Source organism: Gregarina niphandrodes (assembly GCF_000223845.1).
Source record: "Gregarina niphandrodes unplaced genomic scaffold scaffold00038, whole genome shotgun sequence".
Classification (NCBI taxonomy): Eukaryota; Apicomplexa; class Conoidasida; order Eugregarinorida; family Gregarinidae; genus Gregarina; species Gregarina niphandrodes.
In genome coordinates this window covers 78,475-104,333 of record NW_011645807.1, presented here as the reverse complement: position 1 = coordinate 104,333, position 25,859 = coordinate 78,475, and the positions used below count along the sequence as shown (strand labels likewise).

The following is a 25,859-nucleotide window of genomic DNA, read 5'->3' as shown; positions in this document are numbered from 1 at the left end:
CAACAATGTACCCGTCATCTGTTTCCCGGAAGGCACACGACGGATGTTCGGTCGTATGAATCCATTTAAACTCGGAATGATAGGAGCCGCCATTGACTACGAATGGCCCATACACGTCTCTATCATACACGGCAGCCACCGGGCCTGGCCGCCTAGAGAGCTCCTTGTTAACCGACACCCGATATACGTTAAATTCGCTGACTATGTGATCATACCCAGAAGAGGCCTCGACACCGCCGACTCTATGGCTAACGCCATACGGCGAAGAATGCTCCGTCTGATGCTTGACGTTCCCGGACACGACCCCGTGGTAACCCAGCCAACACTAATTCTCTTACCCCTCAGTCCCTAGCGCTTACTAGTCCCAGTGCTTTTTGGCCACTAGTACCACATACCCGGGACCACATACCCGGGACCACATACCCGGGACCACATACCCGGGACCACATACCCGGGACCACATACCCGGGACCACATACCCGGGACCGCATACCCGGGACCACTCGATTGCTGGTGACCGCTGGACCCTTGACCGCCTACCGTGTGACCGCATGCCACGTGACCACTTGCCGCGTCACCGTATGGTCTCGTGAGTCATCGCGGATTGGCCCTAGAATTGTTCTTTGTGTAGATCGAACGTCCGTTGTTGAAGACATCGGATTTGAAAAAGATCATGGAGCTTGCACAAAGCCGGAGTGAAATCCGAGAGTCCTTCCTCAATTGACGCAGCGGTGCTCACTTCTTCCGACTTTTCCGCGACACGGAAGTGTTGATGTTGAGTCTCTCCAGTAGTCCTTCGGCAGAGGCGGGCCATTCGAGTCCGAGTAGGTGGGAAAGTATTTTCGCCAGCACCAAGACGAAGAAGGTCCAAAGAATGATGTGGGTCCATTCACAGTGGAGTGGTGATCTAAGCGAGCAAGCAGGCGAAGTGCCCCAGAAACGTGCGCGATGGGCAGCGGCGGAAAGCCGCTCCATGATGGTCGGCTCGTGACGAACCCAGGGTAGTTTGCTACACCAGTGCATTGGAAACGTGCTACGTGCGGAGCATGCTCTCAGGTGCAGCAAGGTGCATATCAAATGCCCACAGAGCGAGTAAATTACCTCGAGGATCCTAACATCCTCGGCCTGGAATCGCTGTTTGGACTCCTCAGCATCGTCAATGTGATTGTCCTACACTACCTCATGGCCGTGGTCATCCCCTACCCGCTAGTTGTCACTTGGATCCAACTAGCCCTTGGCCTTCTGTACACACACGTGCTCGGAGAATTCGGAGTCGAGTATAAAGACTTCAACCACTTCCCACCCACCCGCATATTCAAAGAGAAGGTAATGAAGCGGGGATAAACGCCCCTCCACGCACCCCCGTCTTATCCGCACCCCCCGCTTGCCCTGGCACACAACACGCACCTCATAAAAGCCCACCCGCAGAAAAGCCCCTACCTAAAGTCCTCCCCCCCACCTTGCATCATCTCCTTGACATATTCCATTTTAGTTGTCTGAGCTGTTGATTCCGTCTCTGGCGTATCTGTCAATGATATGTTCGGCGAACATGTTACTGGCGCGGGTCCCGTCGGTAGCAATGTACCCAGTGGTTGCCTCGTTCGCGATTGTGGCTCACCACGCAGCGCGTTTCTTCGGTTGCGGACAAATCTACCGGCCCAGTCGGTGGGTGGCGTTAGGGGTGATTCTGTTGGGTTATTTCATTTCCGCGTTCGACTACTTCGCAGTCGGCGGTGACGTTATTCTGCTGTCGCTCTTTTTCGGACTGAGCACTGCCCTGTACCGTGCTGCCTTTCTGGAGCGGTCATTGCACATAACTCGCGGTCTGTCCTCTGAGCTCTATGTGCACCAAGCCGTGATTGGCATTGTGCTGCTCCCGGTCGTCATTATCCTTTCGCGCGAGCGCCGCTTCTTCACTTACATGCCCACCGACTTCTCCCGGGCCTGGACTTGGCTCATGTGGGGCTGTCTCTCCACCGCCGCCTCCCTGCCTCTGCTCAAGAACATCGTCTCTAACAGACTTATCCGCTTCTCCGGCCAGCCGCCTTGGAGGTTCCTAGAACTCTTCGCGATCATCCTCGTCTTCGTCCTCGGCTGGGCCATCTTCGACCGCATCAATGGCCTCTCCATCCTCGCATTCGGCCTCGTCTTCGTCGGCCGCACGCTGAACACAATCGACGCACTCCGCTTCGACGAAGCCGCCGCCCCACCCTTCAAATTCACCGGACCCGGGGGCAACACAGACTACCACAATATGGACAACTCCCCCAAAGTCTAGCACCCCTAGCGCCGTGTCACATACACTACGTCTAACAAACGCACTGTGTGCCGCCACGGAGCCAACGCACTCTGCGAAACGCACCACGCGCCGTGCGTGTGTACTATGCCAGCGAATCGGCCGTCCCACGCGAATCGGCCGCCCCACGCGAATCTCCGCTCTCGAGATTATATAGTCTTTCAATTTCAAAAACATAGTCCGCTAAGCCCCGGCACTCCTCCGCTCCGGCGTACTCGCTTTCTTGCACTTCATATTCTGTGCTTCATGTTCTACTCACTGCGTCCGGACTCCTTTGTTGTAACTTTGCCGGCGTAAATCTGAGAGACACGAGACCACACACGTGTGTGGCCCACGGCCTCGTAGAACCAGCCGCCGAGGCGGCTGATGCTCTCTTCGTCGAAGTTAACCTTCGGCAGCCTCTCTATCACTGTGTCCGACGCCCACTGCGCCATAGCCAGCACCGACCGGCGCACGGCCTTCCCGTACTTTATGGACGTGCTGAACGGCTGACACTTTTCCATTTCGCGGTCCACAGTGGCACTCCGTGAATTCAAACCTGCCTCCGCCTTGGACACGAACTGGATCACACTTCCCAAACCTCGGTCGAACCACCCGTTGCAACCTGGCTCGTGCAGACCCCGAAGGAAACCTACCACCAAGCCCACGCAGCAACGCACCACGTATAACACCGAGTCCAGAAAACCACTCGACCGGTACACCTTCAATGTAGGCTGCACCACCGCAAAGTCCGCGTCCTCCACCACCTGCTTCAAACCCTCAGTCACCACCGGCCCGTTCTTCGCAACCGTCTCGCGCAGACCCCGCGCCATACGTTCCACCAAGTTGCCGCACTCCTCCTCTGCAACTAGATATCATCCGTCATTACTCAACCAACCGCTTTCCGGGTGGGAGGGGGACACCAAGGGAGAGTGCTGGGACACCAAGGGAGAGTGCTGGGCGCGTGCCTATCCGCAGTGGGGGTCAGTCGGAGGGAGTGCTTGCCCGAGGGTGCTTGCTCGAGGGAATTCACTTACCTGAAGTCTCTGGAGTGGTTGCTTCCGTTTTCATCCCAAAAATAAAAAGATGTCAAAAGCCCAGAAAAAGGAGGCCAAAAGAGCCGCTCACACAGAGCGGAGGCGGCTCAAACGCAAGCAGGACAACAAGAATAAGCGCCTCGCGCGGCAGGAAGCACGGAAAAACATCCTCTCTGGCATGACACGTCAGGAGCGACAGGAATATATAAACAATGAGCGGGAGCAAGAAGCACAAGAAAAGGAACGCCTGGAGCAAAGGCTCGCAGACAATCTGGAGCACGGAAACCTCCACATCTGCATAGCCCTAGACTTCATGGACGACATGTCACCGCGAGAAAAGAACAGCCTCGCCCGACAGATCCAGTGGGTGTGGAACGATATTGTGCGAAAGCCGGAACTCAAGGTAACTCCGCCGCCGACCTGCGCGTCACCAACATCTATAGTCATACCTCGTAGCCACCTGCCTACCACACCACCTGTCTTCAGATAAAGCTGGACTTGGCTCCATTCGCAGCCGGGTGTCCTTTCGAGGAGGACTGTCGCCGATTCGGCTTTGTCCACTGGAAGATGAACTACCGTCCGCAGTCCTTCCACGAGGAGTACCCCATGGAGCGCGTGGTCGTGCTCAGTCCGGACGCAGAGACCGCCTTGACGCAAGCGGATCTGCAGGATGACCGCACGGTCTTCGTCATCGGCGGCATAGTCGACAAGACCGTGAAGCGCAACATGACAAAGGACCTGGCCGACCAGCTCCAAGCCTGCTGCCGACGCCTACCGATCAAGGAATTGGCCATGAGCATGAACCCGATCCTCAACATCAACACCGTCGCCGAGATCCTGGCCGACGTGAAATTCAACGGCGCCACCATCAACGACGCCATTGTGCGCGCCATCCCGCCACGTAAAGTCAACCTGCCCGATCGACAGAGCAGAAAACTGCGCCGGGCAGGCGAGGAACACTCACCAGAGTCCTCGTCCAATCCACTGATCTCCTCCAACTCCTTCTCCGACTCGTCCAGCGAGGAGAGCGAGGTGCCGGTCGATGTCGACGCGCCAGTAGACGTGGACGCATCAGCAGGTGTGGATGTGCCAGTGGTTGACGGTCAGTGAGTCGCTACTGCCAGAGTCAATGAGCCGTCACTGCCAGGGCCAACGTGCTTTACCACTTGGGCTTTTTCGTTTTCGGTTTCGGCTTGGGTTTGCCCTTGGCTGCCTTCGCGGACGCCTTTTTCTTGGAAACGGGCGCTGCTGCCGCAGAGACCTTCTTGGCGGGTACGCTGGAGGCCGGGGACCGGTCGGAGGCTCTGTTATCCCCGCCCGAGTCCCGATTCCTCCCGGAGCCACCACCCTTGGTAGCGCCCTTGGCGCCCTTGGCTGCGGCCTTTTTGCCGCTGGAGGCGAATATCTTCATGCCGCGAGAGTTGGCCTCGGAAACGCGCTTCAGGAGGGCGTAGTCGACCTTGCCCTCCATGGGCACAGATTGGTTGTGGACGGCGTAGCGGGCGGCGCCGTGGAACTCGAAAGTGGCTGCGGCGGTGCAGGGTCGGTCGGCGTCGCGTCGGCCGGCCATGCCGATGTTGACGACCCCGAAGACGAGGCGCGGGTAATCGAGGTTGGTGGCACTGAGCTTGAATTCGAAGCCCTTGACGATTTCGGCGAGGTCGTCGAGGGAAGGGTGAACGTGGGCAAGTGGCACAAAGACCACCTCACGTTCCTTTTCGTTGAGTTTCGCACCGAAAAGCCGGTTGAAGAGGATGACGAAGGGCGCCTCGTCCTCGTTGTACGCGCGCGCCGTGGGCCAGAGCTGGAAACCATTCTGGCGGAACATCGCGACGGGCATTCGCTTGTTGGTAAAGGCGGTGGGCAGCTGGCGGAACTCGCGTTTGAGCAGCTTGTTCTTCGAAGCGCCGTCCACCACGCGGTCGAAGGCCTTTTGGTCCGAGAACGTCAACTCTACCAAGGCGGCCTGCGCCGTCTCCGGCTGCAGGCGACAACGCAGCAGCTGCCGAGACGGGTCCGCAACCACCTCCGAATTAATCTTGTCAATCACGAAGACCGGCCGCGGGTCATCCACGTTAGTAAACAACGCCAAACGCCCGTCTTTCGAAAAACGCGCAGTCGTCTTGGCCGCCGCCACTGCCACCGGGATACGGAACACGAACCGACCCAACGCCGGGTTCGCCAACGCCTGTCGCGGCTTCCCGTCCACGGTGAACCCGCCCCACGTGAACGCGCGCATCCAATCCGCAAACTCGCGCTCCGAACACGCCAACTTAATCTTCCGCACACGCCGCTCCGGCAACTGCTCCGCTACCACGATCTCGCGCCGACCCGCATCCGTCACCACACTCGTCTGCGCAGGCTGCATCGCAAACCCACGCAATGCCATGCTACCCGCTTCCGCCACCGCGTACGATGGCCCATCAGTCTCCAAACCCGTCCCCGAATCCGTCGTGAATCCGCTGCTAAACAAACTCGCACACTTCGACTCAAATGCCGCCCGGTCCAGGATCCGGAAAGAATACCAGTGCACGGGCGACTCGTTCTCGCGCAGGACCAACGTTAACGTTAGATTCTGCGAGTCAGCAACGACTCCATACGCCGCGCTCTCCAACGTGCACAACACCTGCGACGCATTCGCCATCACCGTCAAACGCCCGCTCTCCACCCGGAGCAAACTGCAAGACCCGTAATGACAACCCACCCTCACACTTACTCTTGGTTGCCCGGCACTGCCGGCAGGATAATCGACTGGCGGTCGCTCGGTTGCGTCGCGTTCTTCGCAAACGACCGACTGCGCGTTCCAATTTCGTCGTGCGCCTCCTTTATCGAAGTGCTCGGCGGCAACGAAAGCTTCGACTCCTCTCTATTTAAACCCGGTGCCTCGCCCGCCTGCTTCGTTTCCGGAGACCGCACAGCTGCTCCGGGATCCGCCACAGCTGCTCCGGGATCCGCCACAGATGCTCCGGGACCCGCCATAGATGCTTGTTCGGGGCCCGTGAAAGATACTGTGGGACCCGGCATGGATGCTGCTCCGCGGCCCGCAATAGATGCTGCCCCGGGGCCCGTGAAAGACAATGCGGGAGCCGGCATAGACGCTGCTCCGGGGCCGGTCATAGGCACCCCGGGACCCGGCATAGATGATCCGGGACCCACGACAGGTCCAGGTCTCGTCATAGATGTTCCGGGGCCCGTGGGAAGCCCGGCTCCGGGTGCTGCGGCTCCCGCAGCACTTTTACCCTGCGACAGCACTTCCGGGTCCTTAATCGTCAGGTCATTCGACAGGAGTGGTTGCTGAGGTATCCCGTCGCCTGTTTTCGCACTACCCATCCGTGCAGGCGCATCGGGCACACTGCTGCCTAGCCGTTTGGGGCCGCCCATGTCCAGCGTGGCTGTGGACATGATCACAGACTTGCCTCTGCCAGCATCGGGGCTTCCTTGGCTGCCCGACTTTTGGCGTTTTAAGAGGTTCTCTGGGCCGGGCAGGGACTTGGGCCGGACAGGTCCAAGTAGTTTACTAATCAAAGCCGGATAAATCTCGTCTGAGAGCACCACATCTTTCCAGTTGAGCCTACTGACCTCAGGCAGGTAGCTGAAACAAAGACAACTGGTAGGAGGCGGGGTGAATTGGGGCGCAGGTGGTACTAGGGCACAAGCGAGTTAAGGGGGTGGGCACGGATGGAGTGGGGGTTACTGAGGATATCCTTGAGATGGCTTGACGAATACGCAGGTGAGCGGGATGAGCTCGTTGCTGTCTCCGTCGTCCGGTGCGCCTCCGCATATTTCGCGAGCGCATGGTTCCGGAACCCAAAGTTTGTAGCACTGACTCCGGCTGTCGCACTGCAAGATGCACTCAGAGGGGTCCACGTGGCAGACGGTTTGTCCGTTGTATATTTTGATGACGAGTTGGCCACGCAGACTTTCCAAAGTGCAGTCGGCGGTCGCAAACCGCGAGCCCTCCAGCTGAGGGCAGAGTTGCGGGGCCATGAGCACGACCGAGAAGGCGTAGTCGTTGCTGGCGACGTCACGGTACTCGCCCGGGGTCTGGTTCGCCGGTATCACGCCTGCATACTGGAGCGCGTAGAACCCCCGCTGGAACTGGTCGGCGGACCCGAAGTTCAGGACGTGGCACTCGGCCGACGACGCGTCTCCGCCGGCCTTGCAGCGCAGCACAATCTGACCCTCCATCTCGTCCCAGACCGCCGCACAGTCCCATTGGTGGAACTTGTAAAGCACCAGCCGGTTGTCACCGTCCTCGCGGATGGTAAAGTATTTGCTGCCCACTGTCAAGACGCGAGGATGCATAGTGCTCTCCACGCGGCCTCGCGTTGAATCCAAGTAGGACTTTGTGAACTGCAAAAGACTTAGACCGCCCGCAGGTATAGTGTCGCTGGCCACCATTAACTTGACGTGGTTGGCGTCGAGTGAGACAAAGTCACCACCGGGCTCCGCCGACCCGCGCGACGTAGAGACCATTTTTTCGTCCAGCTTCGTCCGCAGGTCCTTGAATACGCTCACTAAATGATTCACAACGTTGCTCGTATCCGCCCCCTCCTGCAATCGAGACGACACGCGACTGACCATGCTCGATAAATGACTCAACCTTTCCTCCAGCTCCTGCGGCAGCGTCGGGCCGACAGGCGCCGCTTCGTTGGCGATCGGGATCGGCCTGGAAGCTTGCGGCAGACTTGCAGCGTCAATTACCAGCGTTGGAGGAATCATTTGCTTCTCCTTCACCGCCGCATCGACTAATCGTTGCAAGCAGGTCAGCTGACTTTTCTGGTCCTTTATTATCTCGCGGCATTCAATTAGCTCGAATTCCGAGTACGCCATACACGACACGGCGACGCGGGCCTCTGAAGGATTAATCGTAGGAACTCATCAAGTCATTACCATCTGTTTTGGACCGCAGACTCTGCAGTACGGATTCCGCGTCTATGATCTGATGTTGAAGCATCTGCAGCCTCTCCGCGGTTTTCATCTCCTCGTCCACATGCGTATTCGCCGAAATGTCGTTCATCTTCTGCTGCAAATCCTTATTTTCGCGGCTCAACCGATCCACAAGATCGCTGTCCGCCGATAAGTCTCGAAGCCTATGGTTATCAAGGAGTTAACACCCGTAACACCTACTTTTTATTCGCTTCTTCGAGCTTCTTTTCAAGAATCTCAACTTCACGCTTCCAAGGGCCACTGCCCTCATGCCCAACGGCCGCTGCATCAGCTTTCACAGCTAGCTCCCCTCGTAGAAGGTCGATCTCCAACCGCAATTTGGCGTTGGCTTCTTTGAGAATTCGTACCTCATTGGCCCGCTTCCCAGTTTCTCCCTGTCGTAATCGATCTGCTTCCAAAAGGCGCTCCTTTAAATCTTTTATGTGTTCTCTTTGCTTTTCAATTAACAACTCCGATTGGACGAGAAGGTCATTTTCAAAAGGCTGATAGCCAGCGATATCGCTAACCGCCGGGCCCAGCGATTTCCTGTTAGTGGTGGTCATGAGAATTCATGCATTTCGAGGCATCGCACACGTGTGCGCCGGCTGCCGGTGATTTTTTAGTTCGCGCGAACTCGATTTTTAGTTCAAGAGTTGTATTAGTTATGCACTTGGTGCTCATATTGTAATAAGAATGAATTCAAATTTGATGTCCGTAGACGCTTCTCGTGCTGGTCAAAATAATCCGAGGCCTATAAATGCCTTTGTCCAGTAAGAGCCGCGGGGTGGGAGTAGATCACTGTTTGATTAGAGAGGAACGAGGAGCAGGCCATGGGCAGAATCCTCTGTTCAGGCCAGATCTACAGTTACGGAAAACCCCGGCGAGGAATAATGAGCCCCCCGAGCCAGTAATGTACTACGCCGGAGGACCCAAGGGAACCAAAGTGGTGCGTACCACAACATCTTCCCAAGCTCCGAGTTCGGGAACAAGTTACACGCAGAGTCCGGTGGTTTACAAATGCCGAGAAGGACCAGAAAAGGCGCATAGACAGGACCTCAGAAGAGTGACCTCACCACAAAGCATTGGTGGTCGCAAAGACGCCCTTTTAACTACGCGCTCTATATCACGAGCAGAGTGTACCCCGAACCGGTCTCCGAAAGACATTCCCATGTGGCGAGATATGGGGTCTCCGCGGGAGGGAGTGCGGCCTGGTCGCGACCAGTCACCGCAGCCTTCTGCTGATCCTACACAAGTCCAAAGAACAGAGCGCATGCCTGCTTCAGAGAGCGGATCCAGTTCTGCCTCTGTCAGACCAGCGAGCAGAATGATGATAAGCTCCTCGCGGGTAGCGCCAACAGTCAGCAACCCAACAGTCAATCGTAGGACGATCAATGGCCAAACGATCAGCGGTCAAACCGGCAGCGGTCAAACCGGCAGCGGTCAAACCGGCAGCGGTCAGGGAATAAACGGTCAGGGAGTTACTGGCCCGGTCGCCGGCAGTCAACCTGTTAACGGTCAGCCTGTCAATGGTCAATCTGTCAATGGTCAACCTGCTAATGGTCAACCAGCCGGTGGCCAAGTGATCGGCGGTCGCAGAACAATTGTTCAGCCTGCAAGTGTTCAAAGCTATACCGCTTCCTCCATGTCGCGGGGGTCTTCTCCGCAGAGTCGAACTACGACCCGAAGCGCTAACTCCCCGACCAGCAATGCTTCACAGCACAGTACGGGAACCAGTGGGAGTAGCGGTGCGTCTCAGTTGCCCTTAGGAACTACTATTCGTGCTGGAGAGGTTATCACAAGCCGAGATCAACAAGCGAGGGGTCGGGTCCGAGATCCTGGAGTCAGAGACCCAGGCATTGGGGACCCTGGTCTTAGAGACCCGGGTATCAGAGACCCTGGTATCAGAGACCCTGGTATCAGAGACCCTGGTATCAGGGACCTAGGACCACTCTCCAGTCCAGAGTACTCCACCAGTCCTGAGTACTCCACCAGTCCGGAGTATTTTACCGGTCCCCAAAATTCAGCCAGAAGGGTTCCGCCAAAGGTCACGCATGAAGTTTACCGGCCTCAAGACGGGAGACGCGTGCTGGAGGACGGGAGGCGCGTTCCTGAAGACGAGCCGGCAAAAAAGGTGCGTCCGTGGCAGGCGTACGAAATCGGTGTATTTCGGCAACCCGATGGATCGCGGAATCAGCCCCCATCCTCTCCACGGCCGCCTACTAGCCGTCCTGGCGTGCCGTCAGGCCGACCTAGTGACCGACCTAGCGATCGGCTTGCGGATAGACCGTCCGAAACGGTTAATCATGATAGGAGGTTTGATGAGACGGGGTATGATGAGAAGCGGTACGAAGAAAAGCGGTACGAAGAAAAGCGGTATGATGAAAAGCGGTACGTTGAGAGACGACAGGAGCCTGCGACCATTCGGTACGTGACAGGGCGCGACGGAGACGGCAAGGTCTATACGGCTCGGGTGGTTGAAGGCAAGCAAATGATACCGAGGACCGCAGTGAACCCCAACATTAGGCAACCGACTACAGGTCAGCCGAATATTAGGCAGCCTACTCCCGCGCAAGCGAGTAGTGTGCAGCCGGCTAGTGGACAGCCGAAGGTCCTCGAACAACCAAAAATAGATTATGTAGGTAAACCCCGAGAGCCACGGCGTAGAAGTACCGGTTGCGGAGGCTTTCTTGCAGCGAAAGAAAAGTAAGTCCCCGCAACAATGACCTGTCCCCGCAACAATGACCTGTCCCCGCGATGACCTGTCCCCGCAACAATGACTTGTCTCCCCAACGATTTGTAGTCCACGCAACCACGACCTAACCTGCTCTTTTAGGCTCACGCGCCCACGTGTTTTGTCTTACGACCAGGCGGATAAAGTTCCAGTCATTGACGAAACGTTCTCAGCCTTGGTTGAGTCGTTCGTCGGCAAAATCCGACTGAAGCAGAGCACTCCCTGTGACGCCGGCGATTTGGGTTACGATCCCTTCGACGGGGAGCATCCAATCATGCCTCCGTCGACCCACATTCTTCTACCAACCAGCTATGTGAAGCGTTTGCAAAATTTGTAAGCGACCTGTCCCACACTGAACATGACCCACCACTGAACATGACCCACCACTGAACATGACCCGTCAACGGGACCCGTCGGAGTTACTAAACACGGTGAGTTGGCGGTGCCCGTGGAGCTGACCCTTTGGCTTCGGCTTTGTGCTTGGTTTTGGTTGTGGCTAGCTCGGACTAAAAAGTAGCTCCCATGACCCTCCAGGCTGCGGCCTTCCTGGCTGTAACCTTCCTGGTTGTAACCTTCCAGGTTGTGGCCTTCCAGGTCATCGTGGGTGAGTCGCGCTCTTCCGGTGAGGCAAGTCACGATGTGGCGGGCGAGGTTCCTTTCGGGTCCCTTCCGGTTGGTTCGTTCGGTCGATCCACGCTGACGTTTGGTGTGCTACGCGTTGTGTATGTAGAGATGCTCATTGAGAAGTTAGTCCCTTGGGAAGTGACAGTACGAGCGGGATTGTGGGAGTCTGGTCGACCTTGGTGAGGAGCTTGAGGAAGGTCAGTTTCTCGACGCGAGAGAAGGCCTGGTTGCCGTGATCGCGAGAGTGGCGTTTATATCTGTCAACAATGGTGTCCCATCGGAAGTTGTCTCGATCTGGTCCGAAGAGGGTCAGCACGAGACGGCTGTGGTGTGGGATTCTGCGTATGACGGACTCCAGTAGGATGCGTGCGTCAATCACCACGGCTGGCGGCGGCAGAAGCAGGCTTGGGTTCCCGAGGTTTGGGTTCTCCACGCTGCCGTGATCTGCGGGCACTTCGCCTCGCAACAGTTGCGAAGGAAACCGATGGTCCGTGCTGCCGAAGTCGCGGCCGTACGGCCGAGTTACTGGGTGTGTGTGTGCCAACTCTTCCGCTACATATGCGTCCGTCAATGCCCAATCCACGTCGTGCTTGCCCTTCATACTCAGCAATAAACGGCCTTCAGTGATATAATGAAGACGCCCGTCCGGCTCGCGAACGTGAAGCACGGCAGAGACCAACATGTCCTTCTGCACACGGGACTCGAGCGGATGACACACCATGCCTTCCTCATCTGGACTGCCATATGGAATTTCGACGCGGCATTGTCCGCTCGAGGGCTCATTCGGAGAAACAAAACGGTCCCCTGCACGCTCCTTGCCTGCTGCACGCTCCTTGCCTGCTGCACGCTCCTTGCCTTTGCTCTCGCTGGACTCGAACTCGGACACAAACTCGGTCAGGGGCACAAGCTCGTCTGCATGAGGAAGATCCTCTTCGGTGAGTAGGAGCCGGAGACTGACTGTGGGAGATCCGTGTATGAGAATGTCGTCCGACAGGGGTAACGTTTCAACGACAATGGAGGGAAGAGACGCTGGAGAATAGGGATTGGTGTTGGAGTACTCCACTGGTAACCTGAGCAGGTGCTGCACGATAACCCATCGACTGTAGCGACCAGTAGTCCATTCGGGCAGCTCAGCCTCCAGGTACTCCAACGTGTTATTCCTAATCGTGATGCGTTTCTTCTCAGTCTTTCCTGCAAACGGAGTTTTTAACCATCTGTGGGACCCAACACGACCCCCTGACATCTCCCTCAACAAGCACCCCCTCCCCCCCGTAACAAGTGCCCCCCTAACAAACGGTCCCGCCCCTAACAAGCGCGCTACCCAGCGAGTGACGCCCCCAGTGAGTGACACACCAGGAACAAGACTTACTAGGAGAGTGTGTGTTATGTTCGAACACCCGCCGGAACGCGTCCGAGAGGTAGGTGACTGAGTCAGAGACGTCGTAAGCCAGTCCGTAAAAGTCCTTCATGGCCCAGTGCGTGCGGAAGTCGTAGAGCAGCGGGCCGGGCAGACGGAACTTGTGGTAGAAACTGCACCAAAGATTGCTGCAGTGGGGCAGGAAGGGTTTAGCGACGTATTCGCCTCGGAACATGCGCGCAAGACTGAACCTCTCCCGCGCCCTAATCCAGGCAATCTCGGGATCGATCCATCCTAGCACCTGCTTCGGCAGCACTGTCCGTTCCTCCAGTACCCCACTCGGCTGCTTCTCGCTCGGCTCCTCCCTGGTCGCTTGTTCCCCCGTATGTTGTTCCCCTGCACGATGTTCCCCTGCGTTGCTTAGTTCGGTAGCTAGTAGTTCCCTTTTCGGTCGGACGGGCACGAGCGGCGCAAGGAAGGAGCCAGTGTCGCCCATGCCATAATGGGCAGCGCCAAGAAGCGAGCTGGAGGACGGGGCGGCAGGTTGAGAGCTCAGGAGCCAGCGACCGGTGTCTCCAATGCTTTCCCAGCGGAGGACACGCAGGCCGCGGTCTCCGTTTTTGGCGCGCCGAATGAACTCGATGAACTCATCGTAGATGTAGTCTTCTGCACAAGGCCAGCTGCCGCCACCTCCCGAGAGACAGCCTCGGCGTCCGCCGTGTGCCCAGGGGCCGTAGACGATGCGCGTGAATGGGACGTCCGTGTTAGTGTCACCTGTTAGGTGTTGGTCGTGGTCGTGGTAGACGTGTTCGAGGTAGAGGTGTTCCAGCCGTTCACCGATGCGGAAGGCGGAGGAGTCGCATTCGCCGAAGACGTAGTAGGCGGGGAGGCGTTTGTGAATGAGTGCGAGGTAGTCAGCGTGGGTGAGTCCGGCGTTGACGATGGGGGTGACACGTCCGTCCTGCAGCACGATGCGGTCGGTGATGAACATTTTGCTTTCGGCTTGCTCTTTCATGGACCAGGAGCGGGGGCGGAGGCTGAGGTCTAGTTCGAAGCCGGCGGCCGGGAGGGCGCGGTTGAAGACGTTGAGGAAGCCGGCGGCGGTGTGGAAGGGCGTGAGGCCGCGCAGGACGGCACGGACAAAGTGTGCGGCGGGGGTACCTCGGCGTTCGAACGAGCGCGTGATCGAGTCGTAGTCGTCCAGGAAAGAAGAGCATGGGACACCGTCGAGCTGCAACAAGTCGGTCACGGGGGCAAGAGGCGAATACAGACCTACGGTCACGTTGATGGCGGCGTCTGCATGTGTCGCCATCTTGAGCGCCGTCATGCCGTCGTAACTGATCCCGCCAGCCGCCAGAAAGCGTTCAGTCCAGAAACCTCCGGCTGCCCACCGCGCCACCGCGTTCACCTCCGCCACCTCGCGGTCGTCCAGGTCCACGAATCGCACACCGCCTGATCCGCCGCTGCCCCGTGCATCCACGACGACCGATGGGACCTGTTTCCGCAACAACCCACGCGTCAGCGGCCAACTAAAAACAGCCGCTCGACCTGTGCCGGCCTTCTGGCCCCATATCGGCAAGATCGAAAAGGGCCACATTACCTGCGTCGCACGGTTGTAACGTGTTGCAGTAAAGACTGTGAATGGCGCCCGCTCACCGCGCTCAATGTAACGCTCCAAAAATGACAACGGTAAGTACACATCCGCGTGGATTAACAAGGGACCCTCCCGGTCGCCTTCAACCTTGCCTTCGAAGGCGGTCTTGCTTTCGATCAACGGGTCGGTTGCGGGCCCGAAAGCCTCCTTGGCTTCGACTGCCTTCGTTTCGAAGGTGCTCGTTGCGAACTCCTTCGTACCAAAAAGGAAGGCTTTGGTGAACAAGAGGTGGTCCGGTGCACGAATGGGGTACTTATGGCTGGTGCTCGCCAGCAACGTGCCATTGGTCCCTGGCAGGTGGTCCGTCATCGTGCACTGGGGGTAGTTTATCAGGTAGTTGACCGACATGAAGACGCCGATTGCGCTGAGCCACAGTGGCCACGATGCAAGCCACATGATGCACTTGGTGCTGGTAGCTCTATGCATTTGCAGAAACGCCCGGATGCGACTGACGGCGACCAGGCAGTCCACAAAGAGTAGAGACAAACACACGACCACGATCACTCTCTCCAAAGACCGGAAGCTATGGTAAGTCCCTGAGATAATTTCAGAGCCAACTTGGATCCAGGTCGGCCGCCGTCCTGACTGCAGAGCTAGCAAACTGGCGAAACCGTGCACGGTCGTAAAGTCGTCTGTATATTTGAGGAGCCCAGTCCGGGTCAGTGTCTTGAGGCTGGCGTGGGTCCATTCATGACGAGCGATAAATTGGTAGCCACAAATAGAGAGGAGCATTGAGAGACTTGGCCCGAAGGGAACCGCTGGCATGTTCCACTCTAGTGTTCCGTTCAGCACGACTTGTGTCAGGAGGGCGATCCACCATGTGTACTCCAAACTTAGGGCGGTCGAGTATGCTAATTTTCGCACACGTTTCTGGCTTGCATTTCGTTGAAGTAGCCAGCTACTCGTGATGAAAAAGAGGGTCAGCAACGTGCCCAGCATGAAGGCTGTGCTCACGGTTGCAACCTTGATGTTCAATAGTCCGTGTGGTAGCGCTAATTGCAGGTACTGGTTCACTTGTTCTTCTTTTGCTTTCCCGAAGCTACTTAGTTCCCCAAAGTAGACCCGATCACGGTAACGTCTCCATTCAACGGGCAAAAACACCCAAGCGACCGCGTAGGGGACCAGTAGTATAACATGCAGCCTGCGAAACCTGTCCAGATACCTCCCGACTACCTCTTCATCCTTCTGCATCGCTTTGTCCCGCGGGGCCGGAAAACACGCCGCCACACGATCTATTCTGCGCAACGGCTTGCGCATTTTTTCTGATTTCACATGCTAAAAGCTAAGTATAGGTCTCGGACGAAATTCCCTCCCTTGACCAATGCTAAACCCCTAGCTGGAAACACTGAGTTCGAAGAAGTAGACGGACGAACCTAGTAAGCTTGCTACAATCACCTATGTCGCGGATACACGCGCCCGTGCGGTAGCAATCACTGGGACGGAAATCGCGTGTGGCCAGCACACGTTTTCTACAGCGCACCTTTTATAGCACACGTTCTAACGTTTATGTTTAAAGCACGCAGTTTAAAGCACGCAGTACACGTAATGCAAGCAAATAGCAGCACAAGCAATGCAGGCAGCACACGTATCTCAGACGCAAGTGCGTGTGAGTCCTATCTTTGATGGGTCCTACGTTTGATACAGCGTTCTTGCAGTCGACAAACGCTTTGTTCCACGGTACCGGAGGTCAACTTGCATCATGGCAGCCTAGGAGAGACGATAGCCCAACACCAAAAGGTTCTTACGTCAGTAAACCAGTTGTTGATGGCTCTCCAGGACAGAATGCTGCAGTTGGTGCAGGCGATTGACCCGTTGACTCTATCCGTAATAAGGGAATCAGACGTGTACGCCGACTACGAAGCAGTTTTAAACGATCCTACAGACTTTACGCTCCCATGGCCACCAATGGGGGGCCGAATTACGTCGGTGTTGAACGACCACCTCAAGGAAGCAATTAAAGAGATGTACACTGGTGCAGAACTCGGTGAATCGGCTTTAGAACCGCAGTTGGTCAAACAGTTGGATGAAACACGCGGTTCGAAGCCCAAGCTTGATCGACAGCTGGGCAGCCTAGCTCCACAAATTCCGCACTCCGTAGCAAAGGTGGCCGTAGCTCTACAAGGTGTGCCCGTTAAGGAAGCAGTAATTGTCGACAGCTCCTTGGTACACGCAGGGGTGCCCGTGGTGAAACTGGGGAGTAAGGACCCTACCGAACAAATGCTTCAATTGGTCAGCAGAGGCTACCTCGCAGACGAAGTTTTGGAGGACATCGCTTCCCACACAGCGACCGACCACGTCCTCAAATCCGTCCACCAAACACCAGACCCTGGACCAACCGGCGCTGAACTAAATCCGGGCTCTAACCCCGAATCTTCGCCTCAGGCAGCGACAGAGGCACAAACAAAAACTGCCTCGAGTACGGAAAGCCACCCATTCGACTGGGCCGCTCTGGGCGCCTTTGAAGAAGAAATGCGGTCACAGGCATGCCTTCCCTGGTACATGCCCCGGTACCCTGAACCCTTCGCAGACACAGTCCCGCCGGGACTTCCACCTCCGGTCTTCATTGAAGGCATCGCCCAGGCCTGTGAAGCAGGAGACTGGCTGTCAGCGACGCGGCAGTTTCTGGAATGGGCGAACGAGGCGACGACCTAGTAACAAGCCAGCTGCTATTTGGGGCCCAGCAACCGGCGCCGGGCGCACTGTTGAGGCCTGGCGGACTAGAAGGGCCTGAAGTGGCGCCTTTGGGGCTTAGCTGGCTTGTCGGGGTCTCGTGAGGGCACACGCGTTTGCAGCATGCACACGCGTTTGCACTGGTGGTTAGCGCTGCTTTGGACGGGGCGGGAGGTGGCGGGGCGGCCGTCCTTCGACGAAGACGAGGTGAGTGCGCGCTGGAGCAGTCTGCGGGAGGCGCTGAGCGATGTCCACGTGGACCAACACCGGCGCGCGGGGCATCCCGTGAACACGTTGAATTTGACGGCGGCGGATCACGCGCTGCACAACACGCGTACGCGGTACACGCCGTACATCCAAGAGCGGATGCAATCGCCGGTGATTATGGCGGTGGCCAATTTTACGCGTCCGGCCCCGTTGCAGATCCCGGCCTACCATATTGCCCAAAACTTCTTCGAGACCTGGGCACCTTCGGGCGACGAAAGCAATCTGGTCGCGATTCCGACAATGATCCCCGACCAAACCGGACCGCTGCCTCTGCGGGGACCAGATACGCGACTGCCTATGGATTACTACTGCAAATACAACGACTGTGCGACCCTAGCAAACATCTCCCGTACCTTCGGCCGTCGCGTCCAAAATATTTACCACGCCTCGCCCCTTGGTCGCGCTCAGGATCGCCTCGACGCCTCCGGTAGCAGCGCCATGTTCGGCGGCTCCCGAGGACTCATTCCCAATGAACTTAGGAGACAGGCACAGGGACCCCTCACCACCCTCGGCTTCGACGCCGCCGCCTCCGTCATTGAATCCGCCCTGCCCGACCCTGACGGACCCGTTACCCGAACTGCCACCCGCCTTACCCGCACTCTAGTCTGGGACAACCTTGAACTCGTTGCACCCAGTCCAGACCGACGCATGGCCAATGCTCTAGCCCGGATGCACGCCCGAGACATGGTCCTCTGCAGAGTCAGCGGCAACACGCTCCCCTACTGCCGTCAAATCTCCGTCTTCAACACCACACGCGGAGCCGACGGACTCTACAATGACCCGCTCGACGCCACAGCTCAAGAGGAGGCCGCCCGAGCTGAGGAGGCCGCCCCCGCAGATGATGAGGAAGACCTGGGACGGCCCATCATCGGCTTCCGGGTCGCAGGCGTCGCCAAATCCTGCGCCATCCAGGGAGGCTGCCCCACCAGCATGGTGGTCACGCCAGACATGTTCGAACGGAACTACTATGGAAATACACTCATGCGACACACAGACCGGAACGGTGTCGATTGGTACCTCAAGTTCTTCTATGACGACGCACGCATACCGTCCAGGCGGAATCTACCGGGCATCCTGGACCGGGTGTCTTTCGACGCTGTCTTGATGCCAAAATATCACAACTTAACTAAAGTTATTGATGAGAAACTTCCTTTCCTCTACTATAATCGGAAGACTGACCAAAAGGGCAAAACTGATCAGAAAGGCAGCACCCATGACCAGCCACTCCACGAAGCTCTAAGTTGGTGCGATGGCATCTACCCCATGCGGGATGCGCCTGACTCGAACCCCTTGAACCCAACCAACTGGAAACGGCCCTGGCTCGACTGGATGTACGCTGTGCCCGGCAAGAACGAGCTTAAATGCCACGGGCCCTATGACTTCGATTTCAAACTGTGCGCAACACCCGTAGCTCTCATTCTGTATCCTCTCCATGAATGTCCTCAGGCCGCCTAGACCGGCTCATCTCGGAAGTGCCGAACTCCTTTTCGAAATCCCCATGAACCTGAAAAAATCGGTATGCAGGTCGACTCACACTTGATTACATGCTTGAAAACCATTGTTATTCAAATGGCAGGTGCCTGAACAACACTGGTTGTGTGAATAGCACTGGGCTCCATACGGAGTGCACTTGAAAGTCAGATATTTAGTCGTGTCCATACCTGAGAAGGTACCCGCCTCCCATGGGTTTTTTGAGTGGATATCAATGGCCAGCCGCTGATTTGTCCTTAAGAGACATTGTTATGTCTGCTCGATGTCTCACTGTTGCCTGATGCTCTGCGAGAACGCTTCCCGCAACGAAATCGCTAAAATTAATTTCATAGCACACGCGCGCGATGAGTTCCTGAATATTGCAAAAAGATGCAAAGGCGTTCGATGAATGGCTCATGAGCCCAAATGGCATGAATTATTGTTTAGAGCAAGTAAAGACATCCCTGAGGATCCATGGATCTTTGATCAGTTGATGGAGATCGCGGGTAATGGTGTATCCCGCTGTTTGGATGATTTTCTTGGGGGTGTCAAGACGCGAAAGATTGTATTTCTATGTGGCAGCGGTAATAATGGAGGAGATGGGCTTGTTGCAGCTCGATATATGAAGATTATGGGTTATTCAGAGGTCTCAGTGTACTATCCCAAGCAGGGGGATAATCCCTTTTATGACGCCCTGATTACGCAGCTCGTATGTTCGGGTATTCATGTGGAGAGACGAGCTGAGGGCTGTGTAGTCGACCGGGAGGTGGTGTATGTGGATTGTATTGTGGGATTCGGTTTTTCAGGAACATCATTAAGATCTCCTTGGGACAAAATAATGAACGTAAGCCTCGGTCCAACACTCGCCCTAACACTGGCCCCCGGATCAATGTAATCCAATCTCCCTCTTCGCCCTCCTTCCCTTCCTTGGTGAACATACTCTTGCTTCCAACATGTCCTTACCTCCCGCATGTCCTTGTTTCCCACATGTTCTCGTTTGCAACGGCACGCCGTTAGGAAATCCGTGAAGCCGGTGGTATTTGCGTTGCTGTGGATGTGCCGTCAGGCTCAGAGGTCGACGCGCCCTTTCCTAAAGGATTAAAAGGATGGGACGCACTGATATCCCTCATGCTACCGAAAGACTGTTCCAAGGACTTTCCAGGTGCCCACTACTTGACTGGATGCTTCGTACCCGAGTATGACTCACTCTGCCTCACAAAACGTTCGCGTCGAAACAGGACCCCTGTTTATCCGCCCTCTGTTCTGTAGATTGTTGTGCCCATACGCTAGTCTTGTAGTTCCGTGTATTCAGAGCGCGGCTATCAGTCTCCTAATTCCTTGTACGAATCAGGGAAGATCTTTGTCAAGCTGCACTAACCGTCAAGCTACACTAAGTGTCAAGCTACCTAAGCGTCAAGCTACACTAAGTGTCAAGCTACACTAAGTGTCAAGCTGCACTAAGATGGCTGAGGTGGTCACTGCGTCGTGGCCACTGCTGTTCTGCCACTGTTTGGGCACTCCTCGTCGGCTAGGGGACGGCCGTCATAGTCGTCTTGTCGGCTGCTTTCTTTTCAACAGCCTGTTTGATGAACTGCTGAATTTTATCTCGCAATTCTGGCTGTGGCACAAGTTGACTTTTTTCAAGGGGCGCCCTGTTGAAGGGGTCGAACCGATCATTAAGGAGATGACGTTCAATGACTTTACGCTCTACAACAACTCCGGAAGTGGGCAACTGGACCGGATCCATCATCACATCGCTCATGAGAGGGTCGATATATTCCTCCGGGACCTCACCAGACATAACTAACTCCTCCAAGAAGTCGTCGTTAGGGTTATCACCTCCAAGCGCGTCTACCAGCTGTTGGAACCGGGCTAGATTGGGGCCGCTTGCTAACCCTTCCCGCCGAGTGATCCGTACCGCCTTCTCAAATGTCTTCTGGTCGTAGTACCGACCGTCGCTTTTGATTGCCTTTATCAACAGTACTAAATTGTCACTTGTGATCGATTCCGCGGAATCTAAAGTGGCGCTTTGACTAGACGTAGCTTGACTAGGTGTGGGGGCCTGACCCGGCGTCTTAGAGAGGTTCGGAAGCCCCGTCAGTTTTACGTAAATCTCGATAAGGTCGGCCAGGAATTGTCTAGGTCTAAATTTATATTTCTCGAAACTTGATACCTTCAGTGCCATGCACTTTGGCCCCACCAGAGAGTTCAGACAGCCATTAAGGCAGCAGACAGTGGGGTTGATTAGTGCGTCCGACTTGCGGATAAAATCAAAAGCCCTGCTGTCCAGCCTGCTGAACGCGTTCAGCGACGCTGAACCGGCATCCATTAAACTCTGACATTGACTTGACAGCTGGGAGAAGCTCAGCTCCTCCACGTTCCGCGTTCCCTCAATCTCTTGAGCCATTCTCTCCGTCTGCTGATTAAATTCTCGCTCCTCCTCCTCTTCCCCAATGGGCAACCCATTGGCATCCAACTGCACCTGCGGCTCAGGCTCTTCCGGCTTTCCCTCGCGCGCCTTAATCTCAGTCAGCAACGTCAAAGCCTCTTCCAGAACATACGATGTATTGGAACCAAAGTAGTGCAAGAACCGCTCGTATAACTCAGAGTCCTCCTGACTCAAATCAAACAACTGATCCGAAAACGATGGACGATTTAATAGTATTTCCAACTCTCTTGTCAACACAAGCCTCATATCAATCCTCGTATAATAACTTACTGAAGACAAAATGTTGTCGATCACTCGAAGGTGGGTGATATTGCGCGGACACTCGTGAGTCCTTACATTTTTGTGCGTGAACAAATGCCATGCATAGAGCAGCTGCCAAATGGATCTGAGCGGTGTAGGTCTGGCCAAATCGGTCCCTAAGCCGATCGGTCAACTGGGCAAGGCATCTGCCACCCACCTCTAGCCTTAGTGGAGCAGCCCTAATAAAGTCCTCTGGACCCGCTAACGTGAACAATAGCACAATAGCAAAAAGCTCGCAATTGGTAGAACCAAATGCGTTGTCCACAACCGCACTATTTTGCTGAAAGCACATAAGTAACTGGGATCAACTAACTAGGGGTAAACCAACGGAGGACCGGTATGGGTCAACCAACTGGTGGTCAGGCGGTGACTTACGTTGACTAGCATGGGACTCATGTTGAGCGAGACATAGCGCGAGAAGGCGTCATAAGCGTCATTGAAGTAGGAGATGGGGATGTTCATGAACTGCGGAGACCTTTGGGCTGGTGCTTGGAGCGATCTGGGAAGGTTGAGGGCTTTGCAGATGGGGTGCGGGTGCAGCTGTGCTGGCTCGTAGACCGCATTGTGTCCGCGGTGGTCGTAGGAGAAGACGGCTCTGGCGACGAAGCCGTTGAGTAGGTCCATGAAGTGGAGGTAGGCAGAGGCGAATTCGTCTAGTCGGACGCATGTCTGCCAGATTAGTACTTGTGAGTAGGCAAGGCTAGTATCAGCATTAGCTCCCGAGTTCGAATCCTGTTCGGTGACAAGTTTATGTAGGTGCACTTGTTTTTGATACGCCTCATTGAACGCTTGATAAAGCAAGAACCGTGAAGCCTTGAAGGTGAGCCAGAAGATTTGAGTAGTAAACTTGCAGCCCCAGGAAGACGCCTGTCCCGCTGGTCCGGCAATGAGTTCCTTACACGCTGCTTCAAGTTCCTGGACGTCACCCATTTTACTTTCGTCTTTGCAGCTGAGTCCCAGCACTCCTCCGTCGCGCTCGAGTCTGCAGAGTTCTGGAAACACGCCATCAAGATCGGCCAGCTTCTCAATTTTGATTGGTCGACAGAGTTCGAGCATGACCCACGCGACATTGAAGGAGAATCCCTGAGTGCAAACTTTGTGCACGATGCACGCCAGCAGGTCGGTGCCTCGTGAAAGCTGGGGAGCCTGTGACTGGTAGTGGCGGAAGCTAACTGTGGTCTGGTTCTTGTTGGCCTCGAGGACGTGTACGAACCATCGAATGACGGCTTCGCGCACAAAGCCCCCGTGTTTAAGTAGGACCTTGATGAGTTGCACCACCTGGCTAATATGAGAGGCCACAGCCTGTTTCGCGCGTTGCATCACCTTTTGAGCACCTGGCATGGCCGCCCGCGGCAGCAGATGTTGCTTCAACTCGTCGACCACCGCCTTGTCCGTCGGTGTGGGGGTCAGCAAGCGGCCGAGGAAAGTGCCTACCATGAAGGTGAAGCCGCCCTTGTTCTGGCCTCCACCTTGGCCTTGACCGAGGGGGTAGCCGACTCCATCGGGGCCCATGTATCCGGGGTTTACGGCGAGTGCGCTGTTATCCACGAGCCACCAGGGTCGGTTGACAAGTTTTTCCCTAACGACGGGGATGTTAATCAGCGTTTTAGCCATATGCATTGTATGTGGTTTGAGATTTCCAAGCGTGATGTCCATCAAGTCGGCGAAGAGTTTGTCCAGGACTTCTTCCAGGATGCCAGTGCACTCCATAGCTTCGGCATACAGCGGTAACACCAAGGCTCCCCAGGGTGAACGAGCGCAATGGAAAAAGTTATCCAGCATCTCAGGAAAGGTATCCAGTCCATAAAACTGGGGACAACTGTACGCCAGAGCAGCATAATTAACGCAAGCTTCCATCACACTGTTCATATGTCGCTGCACATCTACACCGTTCTGTTTAAGTGCAGCACAAAGCCGCGACAATGCCAGGTGCTTATCCAAACCTCGACTCGCCTGGTAATACACATGCGCCAAACGGTCCAACAATTCATCGCGATGATAACGTATTAAATCTTTAGCTAACATTGATAACAAAATATCTGTGTGCGCAAACGACAACCATACCACCCCTGGCGGCGTCAGGTCATCCCCTTCAATCTTCACCGGATCCGAAACTCCGTCCTGCCCCTCGGTGTGCCAACGCCGAATTGACAACGGCCACTCCTTAGCACAATCCTTCCATCGCACCAACGCTTCTTCGTCCAGCGCTGACCGCCGGTTCTCGCGCGCGCTGTTGCACCGACGCGACCACACATTCACCGCTAAGTATGCGACAATCATGTGTGCCATATGTGTGAACAACTGGCGTGTGTGTGGTGTGAACAACTGGCGTGTGTGTGTGAACGACAGCTATGTGCGTCCAATACCAAGGGCGACGTAGGTGGTGTATTAATGGCCAGTGGGGCAGTGACGACCAGCGGGGCAATGACGACCAACGGGGCAGTGACGATCAACCCTTGGTCTTACCGAAGCATTCCGTGGCGGCGCTGGACTCAGCCAATTTGACCCACCGAATGTTGAAGACGTACTCGAGCAGGGCATGCGTCTGCAATGTCTTAGTCAGCTCCGGGTTCACGGGCGTGCCCGACTCGACGGCGGCGGACTCGACGGAGGACGCGTCATTGTTGCTTTGGCAAGTTTGGTACGACGACGACTCGGCCATGAGAATTTAATGGACGTATATGAAGTGCGGTTCCTGGTCCTCTTAAAGCTTCCCCTAGCGGACATCCTCAAGTGCAGCACCCTCAACCTCCTCTGGTGGCGCACCGTGCAAAGTCCACAACTCTGGTATGAAACCCCTCACCCCCTCCTTCACCGTGTGGTTGTTGCAGGACTGAGTTATACATTCGCGACTATATAGTACGACGTGAAAGTGCGCGGTCGCGTCGGCGATGGCAGGAAGTGAACCACCCGCAGAACCCACTGTTGTATTCTCGAGCATTATGTCGGCGAGAGTCGAGTTACCCGTGCGCGTTTAGTTACGTGGCGCGTCTCTGGCTCGACCACATGGAGCATCCAGCGCAACACATTGGCACACTGTCGGCGTTGGCTAAATTGCCAGACAACGCACGTTTCTGCATGGGGCTTCAGTGGGCCTCCTACCTCGTCTATTCCACCGTCGTCGCAGTGTTCCAGAAGCTCGCCGTCGAACATGCCACTACCAATCCCCGGACTAACGCCACGGAGACTGTGGCGGCCGCGGACCTGGGCCGAGCGGTTCAGACCGGAGCTGCTCGCTCCGAGGCCGTTCAGTCGGAGGCCGCTCGGTCGGAGGCCGCTCAGTCGGAGGCCGCTCGGTCGGCGGCCGCTCGGTCGGCGGCCGTTCAGTCGGAGGCCGTTCAGTCGGAGGCCGCTCGGTCGGAGTCCGGGGCGTTGAAGGACACGACCAGAACAGTCGGGGGAACAAGTCCTCTAGCAAGGGGAGTGACCGGTACCACGTTGATACTGAGTGCCCGGTTTGGTAGTACCGAGGTCAGCAGTGCGCCGTTCGGTAGTACCCAGTTTGGTAGTGCCCAGTTTGGTAATAAAAGTTTTCAAGAAGGCAGCTCCGGATCCACAGCGGCCTCGGACGACGAACAGCACGTGTGCGGGATCCATTGCCATCTCGCCTACCCCGATGAGGAGAACAATCCGGGGATGCTCCTCTGTCCGCTGACCGGCATGCTCATCAATGCCAGTCAGATCAACGAAAGCAGAAAGAGCTTTCTCGTCGAGTACACAACACTGCTCTGACACACCACTCTGGAAACAATACCACTGCACCCCAACTCCAACCACCCCCTTGTTGGTTGTGGTATGACGCTGCAATCCGTCTTTAGAGAGTACGCTGGGATGAGCTCGAATGACGACGTGAGCGAGAATGAGGATGCGGCCGCGCAGTCGGACGAAGTTTACGAGTACGAGGGGAAGAGGAGACGGATTATGGAGCCAGACAGTCTAAGTCTATCATGTGATCTTTTTGGCTGTTGTTAGTCTGTTGGCCTGTCCATTTGTTTGGCCGGTCCATTTGTCTTGTACTAGTTACTTCAGATGTTGGTCAAGGTCAAGCGCTGGGTTCAGGTTGGTTACATGAAGTTTCTGTTATTCGGTCGGGGGG

At 56.0% G+C, this 25,859-nt stretch overlaps 15 protein-coding genes across 15 annotated transcripts; 8 read left to right on the top strand and 7 right to left on the bottom strand.

Moving 5' to 3' along the window:
- Positions 1-76: 76 nt before the first annotated feature.
- Positions 77-724, top strand: GNI_141140 (hypothetical protein; the record flags this gene model as incomplete). The annotated part of the gene is made up of 2 exons (XM_011134281.1): positions 77-310; positions 632-724. The coding sequence occupies 2 exons, from the start codon at positions 77-79 to the stop codon at positions 722-724; spliced, it is 327 nt and encodes a 108-aa protein (XP_011132583.1).
- Positions 725-1,077: 353 nt separating this feature from the next.
- On the top strand, positions 1,078-2,278 carry GNI_141130 (putative transmembrane protein; the record flags this gene model as incomplete). The annotated part of the gene is made up of 2 exons (XM_011134280.1): positions 1,078-1,326; positions 1,493-2,278. The coding sequence occupies 2 exons, from the start codon at positions 1,078-1,080 to the stop codon at positions 2,276-2,278; spliced, it is 1,035 nt and encodes a 344-aa protein (XP_011132582.1).
- A 269-nt stretch (positions 2,279-2,547) lies between these two features.
- Positions 2,548-3,108, bottom strand: GNI_141120 (hypothetical protein; the record flags this gene model as incomplete). Its single annotated transcript, XM_011134279.1, has 1 exon — positions 2,548-3,108. One exon carries the CDS (start codon positions 3,106-3,108, stop codon positions 2,548-2,550), a length of 561 nt encoding a protein of 186 aa, XP_011132581.1.
- A 253-nt stretch (positions 3,109-3,361) lies between these two features.
- GNI_141110 (putative tRNA (guanine-N(1)-)-methyltransferase) lies at positions 3,362-4,422 on the top strand (the record flags this gene model as incomplete). Its single annotated transcript, XM_011134278.1, has 2 exons — positions 3,362-3,715; positions 3,799-4,422. The coding sequence occupies 2 exons, from the start codon at positions 3,362-3,364 to the stop codon at positions 4,420-4,422; spliced, it is 978 nt and encodes a 325-aa protein (XP_011132580.1).
- A 49-nt stretch (positions 4,423-4,471) lies between these two features.
- GNI_141100 (hypothetical protein) lies at positions 4,472-6,714 on the bottom strand (the record flags this gene model as incomplete). Its single annotated transcript, XM_011134277.1, has 2 exons — positions 4,472-5,990; positions 6,029-6,714. The coding sequence occupies 2 exons, from the start codon at positions 6,712-6,714 to the stop codon at positions 4,472-4,474; spliced, it is 2,205 nt and encodes a 734-aa protein (XP_011132579.1).
- A 288-nt stretch (positions 6,715-7,002) lies between these two features.
- Positions 7,003-8,145, bottom strand: GNI_141090 (hypothetical protein; the record flags this gene model as incomplete). The annotated part of the gene is made up of 1 exon (XM_011134276.1): positions 7,003-8,145. The coding sequence occupies one exon, from the start codon at positions 8,143-8,145 to the stop codon at positions 7,003-7,005; it is 1,143 nt and encodes a 380-aa protein (XP_011132578.1).
- Positions 8,146-8,176: 31 nt separating this feature from the next.
- GNI_141080 (hypothetical protein) lies at positions 8,177-8,804 on the bottom strand (the record flags this gene model as incomplete). Its single annotated transcript, XM_011134275.1, has 2 exons — positions 8,177-8,405; positions 8,443-8,804. The coding sequence occupies 2 exons, from the start codon at positions 8,802-8,804 to the stop codon at positions 8,177-8,179; spliced, it is 591 nt and encodes a 196-aa protein (XP_011132577.1).
- Positions 8,805-8,998: 194 nt separating this feature from the next.
- GNI_141070 (hypothetical protein) lies at positions 8,999-10,948 on the top strand (the record flags this gene model as incomplete). Its single annotated transcript, XM_011134274.1, has 1 exon — positions 8,999-10,948. The coding sequence occupies one exon, from the start codon at positions 8,999-9,001 to the stop codon at positions 10,946-10,948; it is 1,950 nt and encodes a 649-aa protein (XP_011132576.1).
- A 760-nt stretch (positions 10,949-11,708) lies between these two features.
- On the bottom strand, positions 11,709-15,033 carry GNI_141060 (X-pro dipeptidyl-peptidase, S15 family protein; the record flags this gene model as incomplete). Its single annotated transcript, XM_011134273.1, has 2 exons — positions 11,709-12,787; positions 12,966-15,033. 2 exons carry the CDS (start codon positions 15,031-15,033, stop codon positions 11,709-11,711), a joined length of 3,147 nt encoding a protein of 1,048 aa, XP_011132575.1.
- Positions 15,034-16,371: 1,338 nt separating this feature from the next.
- Positions 16,372-17,259, top strand: GNI_141050 (hypothetical protein; the record flags this gene model as incomplete). Its single annotated transcript, XM_011134272.1, has 1 exon — positions 16,372-17,259. The coding sequence occupies one exon, from the start codon at positions 16,372-16,374 to the stop codon at positions 17,257-17,259; it is 888 nt and encodes a 295-aa protein (XP_011132574.1).
- A 402-nt stretch (positions 17,260-17,661) lies between these two features.
- Positions 17,662-18,999, top strand: GNI_141040 (hypothetical protein; the record flags this gene model as incomplete). The annotated part of the gene is made up of 1 exon (XM_011134271.1): positions 17,662-18,999. One exon carries the CDS (start codon positions 17,662-17,664, stop codon positions 18,997-18,999), a length of 1,338 nt encoding a protein of 445 aa, XP_011132573.1.
- A 424-nt stretch (positions 19,000-19,423) lies between these two features.
- On the top strand, positions 19,424-20,283 carry GNI_141030 (putative NAD(P)H-hydrate epimerase; the record flags this gene model as incomplete). Its single annotated transcript, XM_011134270.1, has 2 exons — positions 19,424-19,858; positions 20,032-20,283. The coding sequence occupies 2 exons, from the start codon at positions 19,424-19,426 to the stop codon at positions 20,281-20,283; spliced, it is 687 nt and encodes a 228-aa protein (XP_011132572.1).
- Positions 20,284-20,542: 259 nt separating this feature from the next.
- On the bottom strand, positions 20,543-23,788 carry GNI_141020 (putative ubiquitination factor; the record flags this gene model as incomplete). Its single annotated transcript, XM_011134269.1, has 3 exons — positions 20,543-21,732; positions 21,800-22,043; positions 22,139-23,788. 3 exons carry the CDS (start codon positions 23,786-23,788, stop codon positions 20,543-20,545), a joined length of 3,084 nt encoding a protein of 1,027 aa, XP_011132571.1.
- Positions 23,789-24,212: 424 nt separating this feature from the next.
- On the bottom strand, positions 24,213-24,425 carry GNI_141010 (hypothetical protein; the record flags this gene model as incomplete). The annotated part of the gene is made up of 1 exon (XM_011134268.1): positions 24,213-24,425. The coding sequence occupies one exon, from the start codon at positions 24,423-24,425 to the stop codon at positions 24,213-24,215; it is 213 nt and encodes a 70-aa protein (XP_011132570.1).
- A 9-nt stretch (positions 24,426-24,434) lies between these two features.
- Positions 24,435-25,495, top strand: GNI_141000 (hypothetical protein; the record flags this gene model as incomplete). The annotated part of the gene is made up of 2 exons (XM_011134267.1): positions 24,435-24,550; positions 24,595-25,495. The coding sequence occupies 2 exons, from the start codon at positions 24,435-24,437 to the stop codon at positions 25,493-25,495; spliced, it is 1,017 nt and encodes a 338-aa protein (XP_011132569.1).
- Positions 25,496-25,859: the final 364 nt, after the last annotated feature.